General features: G+C 43.5%; 3 protein-coding genes across 3 annotated transcripts; 2 read left to right on the top strand and 1 right to left on the bottom strand.

Moving 5' to 3' along the window:
- Nucleotides 1-495: 495 nt before the first annotated feature.
- LOC109874502 (cerebellin-1-like) lies at nucleotides 496-3067 on the top strand. Its single transcript, XM_031810107.1, has 3 exons — nucleotides 496-786; nucleotides 2657-2746; nucleotides 2870-3067. The coding sequence occupies exons 1-3, from the start codon at nucleotides 496-498 to the stop codon at nucleotides 3065-3067; spliced, it is 579 nt and encodes a 192-aa protein (XP_031665967.1).
- A 1837-nt stretch (nucleotides 3068-4904) lies between these two features.
- On the bottom strand, nucleotides 4905-7415 carry LOC109874738 (uncharacterized). Its single transcript, XM_031810081.1, has one exon. The coding sequence runs from the start codon at nucleotides 7026-7028 to the stop codon at nucleotides 5376-5378; it is 1653 nt and encodes a 550-aa protein (XP_031665941.1). The 5' UTR covers nucleotides 7029-7415; the 3' UTR covers nucleotides 4905-5375.
- Nucleotides 7416-10234: 2819 nt separating this feature from the next.
- LOC109874501 (uncharacterized) lies at nucleotides 10235-14052 on the top strand. Its single transcript, XM_020466419.2, has 2 exons — nucleotides 10235-10576; nucleotides 11373-14052. Exons 1-2 carry the CDS (start codon nucleotides 10391-10393, stop codon nucleotides 13071-13073), a joined length of 1887 nt encoding a protein of 628 aa, XP_020322008.1. The 5' UTR covers nucleotides 10235-10390; the 3' UTR covers nucleotides 13074-14052.
- Nucleotides 14053-15163: the final 1111 nt, after the last annotated feature.

Here is a 15163-nt window from a genome sequence, read left to right as displayed (position 1 = left end):
TATTTGTCCTTGCCATCCTGCCCCCTACTGCTGCAGTTGCAAACAAGCACATAATCCACAGGAGAGACATCGGTGAGAACAGAGGTGAGTGAGAGAGAGAGAGGAAGGGAAGGACAGACAGACAGATAGTGTGGGTGGGAAATAGAGCAAACGACTGCATGTGTTCTGAATTTGGCTCCTGCTGCTGAACACTAATAACCACAAAACCTCCTGGTTGTCAGTCCTACCTGTTGACTCACCTCTGTTTTTATTACTGGGAGAATTCCTACATAGGGTCTACACTAGGTGGGATAAGAGACTGCTGACTTAGATCAGGGTGTTCGACCAAGTTCAACCAATTGAGGAACAAGTTCAACCAGCAAAGGACAGAATATCTATTGATTTATAAGTCGTACAACTCTTTTGCTTGAGCATGTGTATCTATGTCTCTACGTAACATTCCTCCATAATTGAATCAATCACAGATTTACATTCAAAACGTAGCCAATTAAAAGCATGTATCCCAGGCTGGTTCATCCTTCCAACTTCGAGCCCACAGTGCCTCTAGTGCTGCTGCTCCTATGGGGGCCTCTAGGGGCTCAGGCCCAGAATGACACAGAGCCTATCGTCCTAGAAGGGAAGTGTTTGGTAATCTGTGACTCCACTCCCAACTCTGAGCCAGCGGGAAATGCCCTGGGCATGTCAGTACGCTCAGGCACGGGCCGGGTGGCCTTCTCTGCCACCCGCCAGACCAACCATGAGCCCACAGCCATGAGCAACCCCACCATGATCATCTACTTCGACCAGGTGAACAAATGCAAAGAAACATTGACCATATAAAGTATCACATCATCAGGTGAAGTTGACTCATGCGTTCTGATTCTGATTAATGAATTCCCTTTGGATGTTGATTGATTTCTCTTTGATTGATCATTGATGAATGATTGATTTCTATACCTTGTAAAAAACATGAGCTGGCGCACACCCAGATACAATTATTGTATGTAGAGGTGCTGACTAACGGCGAATAAACTATATGCTATAAAATAAAGAGTTGCACACTATATAAACTCAGGAAAAGGAAACGTCTCTTTTTCAGGACCCTGTCTTTCAAAGATAATTTGTAAAAATCCAAATAACTTCCCAGATCTTCATTGTAAAGGGTTTAAACACTGTTTCCCATGGTTGTTCAATGAACCATAAACAATTAATGAACAACACCTGTAGAACATTCGTTAAGACACTAACAGCTTACAAACCGTAGGCAATTAAGGTCACAGTTATGAAAGCTTAGGACACTAAAGAGACCTTTCTACAGACCCAGGGTTCCTGCTAATCCGCGTGAAGGTCCCTTAGGCATGCTGCAAGGAGGTATGAGAACTGCAGATGTGGCCAGGAAAATAAATTGCAATGTTCGTACTGTGAGACTCCTAAGACAGCGCTACAGGGAGACAGCACGGACAGCTGATCATCCTCACAGTGGCAGACCACGTGAACAACACCTGCACAGGATTGGTACATCCGAACATCACACCTGCGGGACAGGTACAGGATGGCATCAACAACTGCCCGAGTTACACCAGGAACGCACAATCCCTCCATCAGTGCTCAGACTGTCCGCAATAGGCCGAGAGAGGCTGGACTGAGGGCTTGTAGGCTTGTTGTAAGGCAGGTCCTCACCAGACATCACCGGCAACAATGTCGCCTATGGGCACAAACCCACCGTCGCTGGACCAGACAGGACTGGCAAAAAGTGCTCTTCACTGACAAGTCACGGTTTTGTCTCACCAGGGGTGATGGTTTATCGTCAAAGGAATGAGCGTTACACCGAGGCTTGTACTCTGGAGCGGGATCGATTTGGAGGGGGAGTGTCCGTCATGGTCTGGGGCGGTGTGTCACAGCATTTGCAGACGGAGCTTGTTGTCATTGCAGGCAATCTCAACGCTGTGTGTTACAGGAAGACATCTTCCTCCCTCGTGGTACCCTATCTGTAGGCTCATCCTGACATGACCCTCCAGCTTGACAATGCCACCAGCCATACTGCTCGTTCTGTGCTAGATTTCCTGCAAGACAGGAATATCAGTGTTCTGCCATGGCCAGCGAAGAGGCCGGATCTCAATCGCATTGAGCACGTCTGGGACCTGTTGGATCAGAGGGTGAGGGCTAGGGCCATTCCCCCCCCCCAGAAATATCCGGTAACTTGCAGGTGCCTTGGTGGAAGAGTGGGGTAACATCTCACAGCAAGAACTGGCAAATCTGGTGAAGTCTATGAGGAGGAGATGCACTGCAGTACTTAATGCAGCTGGTGGCCACACCAGATACTGATTGTTACTTTTGATTTTGACCCCCCCCCCCCCCCCCCCCCCCCTTTGTTCAGGGACACATTATTCAATTTATGTTAGTCACATGTCTGTGGAACTTGTTCAGTTTAAGTCTCAATTGTTGAATCTTATGTTCATACAAATATTTACACATGTTAAGTTTGCTGAAAATAAACACAGTTGACAGTGAGGGGACGTTTCTTTTTTTGCTGAGTTTATAAACTCCCAGTAAATTATTGGGTAAATCACCAACGTTTCGGCATCACTGTGCCTTCTTCAGGGTGATTTCTATACCACCACTCCCCATCTCTCTTATTCTCCTGTATTAATTCTCTCCCTTTCTCTTCTTACCTCAGATCCTGGTGAATGTGGGAAATCACTTTGACCAGGAGAGCAGTGTCTTCCTAGCCCCCAGGGGGGGAGTCTACAGCTTTAACTACCATGTTGTGAAGGCCTATAACAAACTATCCAAGTGAGATACACACCACGCATACATCATATGTAGCAATCACACGTCTCACATACGGTTAGTTATTTGGCATTGAGACTCTGTGGTTCTTCTTCCCCAGGTTAGTTTGATGGTGAATGGGTGGCCAATGATCTCAGCCTTCACTGGGGACCAGAATGTGACGCGGGAGGGAGCCACCAACGCAGGCCTGGTGATCATGGAGAGGGGAGACAAGACCTACCTCAAACTGGAGAGGGGAAACCTGATGGGTGGCTGGAAGTATTACACCTCCTCCGGCTTCTTGGTTTTTCCCTTATAGGGAGACAGTCAGCAGGAGGGAGAGGAGGACAGAGGGAAAGAACAGAGGGAAATACGGAGTGAAAGAGTGATACGGTGGGAAAACGGTGTGACTGAGAAAGAGAGAGGATTTCACGTCTAAGAGAGGCAATTATAGATGAAAGATGGAGCGAAACAGAAAGACGTAATGAACATTGACAGCTGTGGGTATGTGAATTGTCTCATACCGTGTCCAGTTTATATGTAACTTGTCCTGTAGGATGAAGGACTGAGAGACTATTTTTGTTCAGATACCAGAGTTGATGATGAGCAGTATCTGCAATAAATTTGTATCTTTTTCATTTTCAATTTTAAAAGTAATAAGATAAGTAAATCATGTAGCCCTTAAAACATGGCAAGAACTGAATTCAACATTCGATTGACATTTGGATCTCTGGTATTTTTACCTGTCAATCTGGCCAGCCCCATGGTTTCCTGTTTTGTTTAACCTGTTTTTCTTGTGAAGGATTATATTCCCTATTGGCATGTATGTGTTTTGCAGAGTGCATACTTATGAAGATTTTAAAAAGTCATATTAAAATTAATATATACATTAGCTCTTTAGAAGTCTTTCGAAGTACTATGTGAATTAGATTATTCTTTTTGTTTTATGCATGTTACATTAGGTTAAAGAGTATTAATATTCACTCTTGTGTTCTTCATTGAACCAATATCATGACAGCTGTTTGTAAATATAGCTCTCACCACCAGAGTTGGCATGGTGGCAGGGCATTGGCAAGTGTGGAGAGCATTAGCATAGTGAATAACGGATACTCCTCATAGGGCTAACAGTCATGCACAAACAGATGGAGGCTTTGGCAAGGACACAAGCACGTCCTAGCCGGACTCCTGTGGATCAAGTGTGGTGTGCTGTCACAACTAGTCAGTCACGCTTCCCTAGTTAGGGGTTCAGCAGCTAAGCTGGTGAAACCCTATTGTATTTGTTAGCGTTTATTATTATTTGGGGTTCAGCAAGCATAGGCTGCTAAAGACCCATTTTTATTATTATAATGTATACTTCCATGAGATGGTAATGCCTACAAAGGTGCAACTTAACATGAAAAGTAAAGCACTTAAAATTCTACTACTCTGGCACCGTATGACCAATCTAAAAGTAAGTTGATACATGTCATGTATTGGCCAAGGTCTCTGAAAGCAAAATTTTTCCAGACTATACTCAACCTATGCAAGCACATTCAGATCAACCCCACAGTGGCGCTATAATTGGCACATGTTTATATCACTTGATCTGTTTGACCGAGTGATGAAATTTAGCACACAAGCTCAGGGACATGCTAACCTCTAACGCATGGTTTAGTTTGGTTTCAAGCTCTTTGCTCATAGTGGCCATATTGTTTGAGCTAGAGTCTTGGAAAATGTTGCGTTGGTACATGCTGTAGATGCTATGTACCAAATTTGATGCTGATCAGTCCAGCGGTCCTCAATATCATTGAAAATGGTCCAAAATACCTCAAAAGCATATTATATTGCATGATCAGTTTGATTTTGAGTTCTGATATTTGTCAAGTGTGATAAATAGTACAGAAGTAACTTGTCATAGGGAAATCCGTAAACATTTTCCTGATGGTGGCACAGTGGACGCACAGCTGAACCCCGGCAACGGAGCTTGCAGCATTTATTATTCCTCTACTTCTGTAAAGCCTAATTAAAATGCAAATTCCTGTGAGATTATAAGGCCTAGGAGGATGCAACCTGGTATGATGGTAAAGGTCCAAGGGCCACACCCTCCCCTGCAATGTCTTGCCAATCGGCCACGTGGTGGTGCTATAACAATCGATTTAACATGCAAACTTTGACCCTTTTTTCTTTTGGAAAAGTTTTATTGGCACAATTCCTTTAAAAACAGCTCATACATTTTTTACATCATTTACACACATAAAAACGGCAACAAGGCATAAAACACAGCATTTGAAAGTTACATTTAAATTTGTTAAAAAGTACATGTTGTTAAAACCAATTAGTTAAAACAACCATGAGTAAAAGTACTTTCCTTGTAAAAATATCAAATCTGTAGAAGCCATTTAAAATGTGTACTAATGATCTAACAAAGCTAAAACATTTTTAAGACATGAAAAACATGTTAAAAAGCCACTTTGTTAAAAAGCTGTCTTCAGTCCCTTGTACAGGAGCGGGGTGAGTCTTTATCAAGCTCACCTCATCCTGCTCTTCTGAATAGACCATCGTCCCATCCTTCGGGGCACAGAGGAGATCCCTCCCCTAGGCGCATCGCCCTAGGCGCCGCAGCGCTGTCAGGCCGTGGCCGCCGGGACCTAGGGTGTTGTGGGGGACCCTTCGCCTGGGGTCGAGGCCCCCTTCCTTTCGTACCACCCCAGGGCTTCCGTGGCTACCATGGCCACTGCCTGGGGGGTGGTCTCTACGTTCTTCGCTACCAGCAGGTTGCGGGAGGACCACAGTGCTTCCTTCAGGCACGTGAGGGTGGGCCAGAGCTTGGTGAAGGTCTTCGATGAAATGGGCCTTCGGCCCACCCCATACAGCACGAGCTGAGGTGTTAGGTCCTCCCCTGCTGGCAGACACGAGGTAATCAGGGGGCCTGCTTCCTTCCACAGGTCCCTGGCGGCTCTGCACTCCCAGAGCATGTGCCTCACCGATTCTTCTTGGCCGCAGCCTGTTCGGGGGCACGCGGATGTCCTCGCCATGCCCCGTGAGTGCATAACGGCCCTGACCGGGAGGATCTCGTGGGCGACCATCCAGGACAGGTCCCGATGCCGATTCAGGAGAGCAGGATGGGCCACGTTGCGCCAAACCGTTGTGGGCTCACCTATAGCGAGCCCGCGCACTGGACATACTGGTTCCCGCTCCTGCACAAGAGAGAGAAGAGAGCGGTGTTTTGTTAAGACCGTGACTGTTTCTTTTTCCAGTTTAAAATGTCTTAACTTCTGGAGCTGGACGTAGGGCGGGGGTAGCAGGAAAGAGACTGGGGCTCGCAGGTCGACTGGGATCAGCCTCAGAGTCCTGAGGTATGATCCCAGCCAGAACCGTGCGAGGGCCTGAGTCTTGTTGTTGACCGGGGAGGTGGCAAGAGTCAGATGTAACGCTGTGTAGCGGCTGCCCAGGAACAAGTAGAGGTCAGGCAAGCCTTTCCCCCCCTTGGACCTGGGCCTCTTGACCACCTCCCTCCTCAGCCTCTCCCACTTGCCTCCCCACAGGAAGTAGAAAAGCATTCGCTCCAGGTCTAAAATACTCCTTCGAGGGGGGATAAAAACAGAACTGATTAATAAAAGCACAGGTAAAATCACAGCTTTAATGATTAAAACCTTGCCCTCAAAAGTCAGCTGTCGTAGTCCCCAAAAACCCAGTCTCTGTCTTACAGTCCCCAGGATTCCACTCCAGTTACCACTCCCTCCTCCCCCCCGGTCAAACTTTACCCCCAGTACCCTTATGTCCGTCAGTTTAACTGTCAGAGGTAGTCTGGTCAAGTCTGGGTCTGCCCACGGTCCGAAGAATTGGGCCTCTGTCTTGTCTCTGTTCAGTCTCGCCCCAGAGGCTCGTCCGTACCAGTCAGTCCTGTCCAGAGTCCTGTCGACAGATAAAAGGTCGGTACATAAAATGTTGACGTCGTCCATATAAAAGACGCACTTGGCGGTCATCCCCCCACTCCCCGGGATACCCACCCCACTGATCCCTTGGTCCCTTCTCAAGACCTGTGCCAGTGGTTCAATACAGGCTACGAACAGAAGAGGAGATAACGGACAGCCCTGACGGACGCCGCAGTGTACTCCCACTGCTTTTGACAGATGCCCATTTACAAGGATTTTGCTGGTGATGTCCCCGTACAGCAGTCCCACTTTGACCCTTACCCCGTTTGACCTAGTCATGAAATTCGGTACGTAGGTCCCGCTCCTCACAATGAACAAATTTGCCTCAAGGACCCATAAGGTCTGCCATGATGGATTTTCCGCCATTTTTATTTTGTGAAAAATACTTTAAAAGCTTCTCCTCTGGCACCGAATGACCAATCTGTATGTAACTTCATATGTGGCATCTATGTACAAAGTTCTCCCAACACAACATTTTCCAGACTAGTACCTAAGACAACATGGCCGCTATTGACCAGTAAGCATTCACATGGGTGTGGTCTGGCACATAATTGCATATAAATCAGTCACGGATATTCATATTGTAACAACTTGGTACACATGTTCCAAACACTGTGAAGACTCAACATATTTAAGCACATCGACCACACAGTGGCACTATAAAGGGCACATGTTTACATACCTTAATCTGTTCGATTCAGTGATTACATTGGAACACATGCTCAGGGATACGAGTCTAGCTAACCTGTAAAGTATGGTTCAGTTATGCCGCATGGTGGCGCTGTTGGACATGAAAAAACATTAATGCAAGCTCATTGGCTCAATGTAGCCATATAGTTTGAGTTAAAATCATGGAAAATGTCGCGTTTAAAGACATAGGGACAGAGATGATGGATACCAAATTTGGTGCCAATCAGTCCAGCGGTCCTGAAGAAGATGTTTAAAGTAATCAAAATCATTGAGTTATTTGGACCATTTTCAAAAGTTTAAAACAGGGTCGGGAAACTCCAGTCGTCAGGGGCTGGAGAGATGTCACACTTTTTCCTCATCCTTACCAAACGCAGCATATTAAAGTAATTGCATTCTAAAGTGAAGATCATGATTAGTTGATTATTGGAATCAGGTGTGTTAGCTAGGGCTGGGGCAAAAGAGTGACACCAATCAGGCCCCTGAGGACTGGAGTTGGTCATACCTGCTTTGAAATGTCATTGGAGACAGACTATTGAGTCATACAGTTTTTGTCTCCCCAAAAATGTGTGCCTTTTAGCTAACCCTAACTATTCTACTAACACTTTAGCTACCCTCCAAGCTCATCATTAAGATCGGGGCCCTGGGTCTGAACCCCGCACTGTGCAACTGGGTCCTGGACTTCCTTACGGGTCTCCCCCAGGTGGTGAAGGTAGGGAACAACACCTCCACTTCGCTGATCCTCAACACGGGGGCCCAACAACGGTGCGTGCTCAGCCCCCTCCTGTACTCCCTGTTCACACATGACTGCATGGCCACACACGACTCCAACTCAATCATCAAGTTGCAGACAACACAACAGTAATAGGCATGATTACCAACAATGACAAGACAGCCTACAGAAAGGAGGTGAGGGCCCTGGGAGTTTGGTGCCAGGAAAATAACCTCTCACTCAATGTCGACAAAACAAAGGAGCTGATTGTGGAATTCAGGAAACAGCAGAGGGAGCACGCCCCTATTCACATCGACGGGACTGCAGTGGAAAGCTTCAAGTTCCTCGGCGTACACATCACTGACGAGCTGAAATGGTCCACCCACACACACACGTGGTGAAGAAAGCGCAACAACGCCTCTTCAACCTCAGGAGGCTGAAGAAATGTGGCTTGGCACCTAAAACCCTCACAAACTTTTACAGATGCACAGTTGAGAGTATCCTGTCGGGCTGTATCACCGCCTGGTATGGCAACTGCACCGCCCTCAATCGCAGCGCTCTCCAGAGGATGGTGCGGTCTGCCCAATGCATCACCAGGGGAAAAATACCTGCCCTCCAGGACACCTACACCACCCGATGTCACAGGAAGACCAAAAAGATCATCAAGGACAACAACCACCCTGCCTGTTCACCCCACTATCATCCAGAAGGCGAGGTCAGTACAGTTGCATCAAAGCTGGGTCCGAGACTGAAAACAGCTTCTATCTCAAGGCCATCAGACTGTTAAATAGCCATCACTAGGTGGCTTCCACCCAGTTACATAACCCTGCACTTTGGAGGCTGCTGCCTCATATACAGTGCCTTGCGAAAGTATTCGGCCCCCTTGAACTTTGTGACCTTTTGCCACATTTCAGGCTTCAAACATAAAGATATAAAACTGTATTTTTTTGTGAAGAATCAACAACAAGTGGGACACAATCATGAAGTGGAACGACATTTATTGGATATTTCAAACTTTTTTAACAAATCAAAAACTGAAAAAAGAAAAAAAAAGCTTGGGAAATCTTTTTGTATCCAAATCCGGCTTTAAACTTCTTCACAACAGTATCTCGGACCTGCCTGGTGTGTTCCTTGTTCTTCATGATGCTCTCTGCGCTTTTAACGGACCTCTGAGACTATCACAGTGCAGGTGCATTTATACGGACACTTGATTACACACAGGTGGATTGTATTTATCATCATTAGTCATTTAGGTCAACATTGGATCATTCAGAGATCCTCACTGAACTTCTGGAGAGAGTTTGCTGCACTGAAAGTAAAGGGGCTGAATAATTTTGCACGCCCAATTTTTCAGTTTTTGATTTGTTACAAAAGTTTGAAATATCCAATAAATGTCGTTCCACTTCATGATTGTGTCCCACTTGTTGTTGATTCTTCACAAAAACATTCAGTTTTATATCTTTATGTTTGAAGCCTGAAATGTGGCAAAAGGTCGCAAAGTTCAAGGGGGCCGAATACTTTCGCAAGGCACTGTACATAGACTTGAAGTCACTGGCCACTTTAATGTTTTCATATTTTTGCTTTACTCATCTCATATGTATATACTGTATTCTATTCTACTGTATTTTAGTCTATGCCACTCCAACATTGTTCATCCTAATATTTATACATTCCTTAATTCCATTATTTTAGGTTGTGTATATTATGTGCATTTTTGTGAATTGTTAGATATCACTGCACTGTCAGAGCTAGAAACACAAGCATTTTTATACACCCACAATAACATCTGCTAAACATGTGAACCTGCTGCATAAATTCTCTTAAACCTACAGCCTTTGGGGTGGCAGGTAGCCTAGTGGTTAGAGTGTTGGGCCAGTAACTGAAAGGTTGCTGGATCAAATCCATGAGCAGACAAGGTAAAAAAAGATGTCCTTCTGCCCCTAAACAAGACAGTTAACCCACTGTTCCCTGATTTGTTCTTCTTGACTTGCCTAGATAAATAAATAAAAAAATTTTTTTATATTTGACAAAATATGTATCCCTTCTAGAAAAAACTCACTATTGGGGAAGTAATTATACCCAGGTGCCACATCAATATCATCTCCTAAATTGTGATCATACACGACTGTAATAAAGACCATTTGGAACAAAGCCACAAACATACAAGGGGCTGGGTTACTTCGGTAGAAAGTAACCAATGGTAGTAACGCATTACAAGTAATCCGGATTACGTGGTTACGTAATCAGACTACCGCAGTGTGCTTTGTCTGTTTCCACAAATTGCTGTCTCGCTCTAAATGCAACACACTGTACGGATAAATTGTTAAAAATGGATACCAGTATGGATACCGGTACTCTTGCTACATCGTTCCACGTCTGGCGATATCGACAACATTTTATTTTCAAGGAAGTAAAAGACAAGAATATAATCGTTCAATGTGTTCTATGCAAACCCAAAATCCGCATGCTGTCTACCTCCAAGAACTCGACATCAAATCTGAAGAAACATTTAGAGGTTAGTAAATGCTTTCAATTAACATGTTGTATGGCGTGTTAAAAATGCAGATAGTTTATAAAAAATTTAACCAAAGCCCGTATCAACTTTATATACCAGCTGTGGCCTAGCTACTACTCTACTACCATCTCTTTCCCAATAAAGAATGAAGGCTTCGCTGTGTTTTGATTGGGTGGCGGTGTATTTCGTCCAGCCCATAATACAGACATTTCATTGGTTCCCTCATGCGTCGACATACCCCCCCCATATACAATAACACGATCAGACAAAAAAGTATATTGGAAATGTAATTCGAACATTCTTAAGCATTGCAATGCGTTGTCATTTTCACCTACTGAAAAATAACAACAAAAAAGACAGCAACCACAAAGACATTTGGGAAGGGGTGCGCTTCTCAATAGAGTAGCCATGTCCAAGAGCATCACATTTGTTCATTTGCTGACTGATATATTTTGTGACTTGGTTAAGATTGTGTTTTGCATAAATAAATAAAGAAAAGAGTGAAAGTAAAGGGATCTTGATAGTTGCACATAGCCTGTCTTGTCCTATAAGTAAAGCTGGAGAGGACTGAGGATGCCACTTAAGACTTGAGATGCATGAGAAGTATATCATATGGGTAAACGGGATTCTACTGGTGGTCAGTGTGTATGTGTGTTTTTACCTGCAGAAGCAATTGCACAAGGATGGGCTCTATATTGCAATAAATAGGTTGGGCAAATATTTTGGGCATTACAAATATAACAGATGTTCTGATATGTATGCTTCTGTATTAATGCATTTTATTTTTGTATTTCAGAGAAAGCATCCCAGCATGTATTTAAAGTCCCCTAAAGTTGAGATGAATGGACCAAATGGACCAACCACCTCAGATTCTCCTAAGGAGCCAAAGTACAAGAAATCCAAGCTGGAAAGCCTAGTCCATCAAATGACATCACAGCCAAAAGTGAACGCCCTGGTCTTCAACTTCATGGTGGATGATGTCCAATCGCTGTCTGTCTTGGAACAGCCTGCGTTCAGGAAGCTGATTGAGGGTTTAAGTGGAGGGAAGATGTCCATGACCCGAAATACATTTATCAATAGAATTGAGATGGCATTCTCCAAAATGAAGGATAAACTAAAGGAAAATCTTGACAGTGTACAATCAGTGTGCACTACAGCGGATATCTGGACAGCCCACAACAGAAGCTACATTGGGATGACATGTCATTGGATTGAGAAAAATGAGCTGGAGAGGAAGTCTGCTGCACTTGCCTGTGCCAGAATACGGGGCGCACATACATTTGATACAATTGCAGCCAAGATAAACGAGATTCATGTGGCCTACAATATTGAAAACAAACTTCAGGCTACTGTCACTGATAATGGCAGCAACTTCGTCAAAGTCTTTAAAGAGTTTTCAAAGGGGGACAATGAAAATGATGAAGATGACAATGTTGAATTTGAGGACGTGGGCACCATTCTTGATGGAGCAGATGAGGCCATGCACCTCTTTCTGCTGCCGCACCAGAAATGTGCATCACACGCATTGAATCTGATTGCCTCCCATGACCTAGCGCAAGCTCTATCACAGGGAGAAACTGCCCAAGTGTACTACAGCGCAATGGCCAAGTGTTCTGTCGTATGGAACAGAGTCCACCAATCCCCATTGACTATAGCAGCAGTGGAGGACATAGAGAAAATGAAATTGACTGCTCCTTGTGAGAGTCGCTGGAATTCTGAATACTGTGCAGTGGAAAAGATGGTTTCTCTCCCTGAAACAAAACTAATGGATGTTTGTGACAGCCTGGGGGTCCCAAGACTGCTATCTTACGAGATAGCATTTTTAAAAGAATACGTAGATGTCTTCAAGCCACTTGCTTTTGCACTGGACCTCTTCCAAGGAGAGCAAAAATGTTTTCTTGGACTGGTCATACCAACGGTACTCACATTGAAGAAAAAGCTATGTGAGAAGAAAACTCTTACACTCTATCTCTTCGACGTAATCAACCCTGTTCTAGAAGCAATAGATTCCCGCTTCAAACAGCTGTTTGCTAGTCTGGATGCAAAAATGGCAACAGCAACTACTCCACAATTTCGTTTGTGGTGGCTACCAGAAGCTGAGAGAGAAGACATGCATTTGATGCTAGTAGCTGAGGCGACCCCAATGGAGCTGACTGATGGTGCACCAATCGGCAGCGACGACATGCAGTCAGAAGATGAATTCTTCAGTTTTGGACCTGGGACCGGCAACAGTGACACAGAAGAGGAAGTCCGGAGGTACCTAGAGGGAACCAGCAAAAATCTCAGCTGCCTGAAATACTTCCCAAGAGTGAGAAATCTGTTCCTCAAATTCAACACCATCCTACCCTCAAGTGCTCCTGTGGAGCGCCTCTTCAGTCATAATGGGAACATTCTCACCCCCCAAAGGAATGGTCTGACTGATGATCAGTTTGAGCAAGTTCTCCTTTTGCGTTACAACAGCAAAATATGCACACAGGACAAAATATTCCCTGAATGAAAAAGGAATGGGATTTTTCTCACAGATTATGTATTAGAGGTGTATTATTGGTTGTGTTTGTTAAGCTGTTTAAAAGTAATCAAAGGCCGTGCACACTGAGATTTAAACAGAGATTTATGTTTGAAAAATGTTTGTCTGCGTGACATATTATTATACTCAACCAAAATATAAATGCAACATGTAAAGTGTTGGTCCCATTTTTCTTGAGCTGAAATAAAATCCCAGAAATGTTCCATAAACACAAAAAGCTTATTTCTCTCAAATTTTGTGCATAGATTTGTTTACATCCCTGTTAGTGCGCATTTCTCCTTTGCCAAGATAATCCAGCCACCTGACAGGTGTGGCACATCAATAAGCTAATGAAACATTTTGCTGGGGAGAGTAAAAGGCCTCTAAAATATGCAGTTTTGTCACACAACACAATGTTGCAGGTTTTGAGAGAGCGTGCAATTGGCATGCTGGCTGCAGGAATGCCCAACAGAGCTGTTACCATTTAATAGAATGTTCATGGCTGTGCTCCTCCCCAGTAAGGTGAAATCCATAGATTAGGGCCTAATGAATTGATTTCAATTGACTGATTTCCTTCTATGAACTGTAACTCAGTAAAATCTTTGAAATTGTTGCATGTTGCATTTATTTTTTTGTTCAGTGTATATATATATATATATGTATGTGTATATATTCTGAATATTGAGTTATGTACTAGTTGTTAAATGTGAACATAGTATACTAGTTGTTAAACGTGAATGTTTACTTAATTATACTTGTCAGAACATTGAGTGTTCTTTACTAGTTTTTAAACGTGACAATCTACTTTTCTTTACTACTTTGCTTAAAAAAAATTTACTCAAGGCTAATAGCCTACTTTTTACATGAGTATATTTGAAAATGAGTAACAAAAATGAAATGTAACGTGTTTTATTTGTGCTTTTATTAAACATGGGGGTACCTTAAATATTTAAAAAGATGTCATGTAATTTGTATCAAGTAGGGTGGCAAAACTCCAGTAAATTTTCCAAAATTCACAGGTTTTCCAGAAATCCTGGTTGGAGGATTACAGATATCCTGTTATTCCTTCCTGATTCCAACCAGGATTTCTGGAAAACAATGGCATTTGGGCAAAGTTGCTGGATTTTTGCAACTCCAGTATCCAGTATCTGATTTTTTGTGCTCCTACATGGCTTTAGAGACCTCCAAACAGAGGAACAGGTTCACACTCACATTTTACACACACTATCACCTCTAGGTGGCAATGTTGAGTGTGTGTGTGTACTGTGAGTGTGAACCTGTTCCTCTGTTTGGAGGTCTCCAAAGCCATGTAGGAACACCGAAAATCCGTTACTGGATACTAGGGCTGTAAAAATACAGTAACTGTTGGCAAGCTATCTTTCATTTAGCAGGCCACTTTTACTATAATGTACCAGTTCAGTTTGTGTGTACCAGGAAAATAAAAACACAAGACAATACCCAGTTTCAACTTAAATAGAGAGCACCATACAGAAAATCATCTACTTGGAGCATAATGGGGCAAAGGTGAGATGAGGGCATCTCATCAGGTGGCAGTTAATGGACAACTGGGCATTTGAAAGAATTGAGGTGAGGTGTCATACATTCCTCTGCGGCCAGTGATTTTGTTAGTGAATCCAGTGCTAATAATAATGTATTTGATGGATGCACCTTCTAGAGACCATCACCACATAAGCCTCAAGGTTCATTTCAGTTTTGATTTAGTGTACAGAAATAATATAATTAAGAACATTTTAAAATAAGCATTGCATCTCCGGTCTGGGCACAGCTAAAATTTTGAGTGAATAGTTATATAATTGAGTCAACATGGTCACCTTTTGAAGAGACTGAAAATATAAGAGGTCAAATTGTATTATTGCCTGGATGGTTAGCAAAACATTCCCCATTATTATATACATTATGCAGGTAATAGGACATATCTTTACTTCTTATTCAAGTTAAACTTTCAGTAAACTGGTGGTTACGCGTTTGTTTGGATGTTTGACAGCAAAATCCAACGTGTTGGACCTCTGAGCCAAATTGTCCCAACTAGGCCGCATTTATTGTTTTCTCAACCTAACTAC

This window comes from Oncorhynchus kisutch, linkage group LG30 (assembly GCF_002021735.2).
Source record: "Oncorhynchus kisutch isolate 150728-3 linkage group LG30, Okis_V2, whole genome shotgun sequence".
In the NCBI taxonomy this organism is placed as follows: domain Eukaryota; kingdom Metazoa; phylum Chordata; class Actinopteri; order Salmoniformes; family Salmonidae; genus Oncorhynchus; species Oncorhynchus kisutch.
This window is presented reverse-complemented; position numbering and strand designations above follow the sequence as displayed.

Excerpts from the sequence above, each read along its gene's own strand:
- LOC109874502 (XM_031810107.1), top strand. The coding sequence starts at position 496 with ATGTATCCCAGGCTGGTTCATCCTTCCAACTTCGAGCCCACAGTGCCT. Across the intron at positions 787-2,656 it reads TGATCATCTACTTCGACCAG|ATCCTGGTGAATGTGGGAAA; the intron begins GTGAACAAATGC and ends TTCTTACCTCAG. Across the intron at positions 2,747-2,869 it reads ACAGCTTTAACTACCATGTT|GTTAGTTTGATGGTGAATGG; the intron begins GTGAAGGCCTAT and ends CTTCTTCCCCAG.
- LOC109874738 (XM_031810081.1), bottom strand. The coding sequence starts at position 7,028 with ATGGCGGAAAATCCATCATGGCAGACCTTATGGGTCCTTGAGGCAAAT.
- LOC109874501 (XM_020466419.2), top strand. The coding sequence starts at position 10,391 with ATGGATACCAGTATGGATACCGGTACTCTTGCTACATCGTTCCACGTC. Across the intron at positions 10,577-11,372 it reads ATCTGAAGAAACATTTAGAG|AGAAAGCATCCCAGCATGTA; the intron begins GTTAGTAAATGC and ends TTTGTATTTCAG.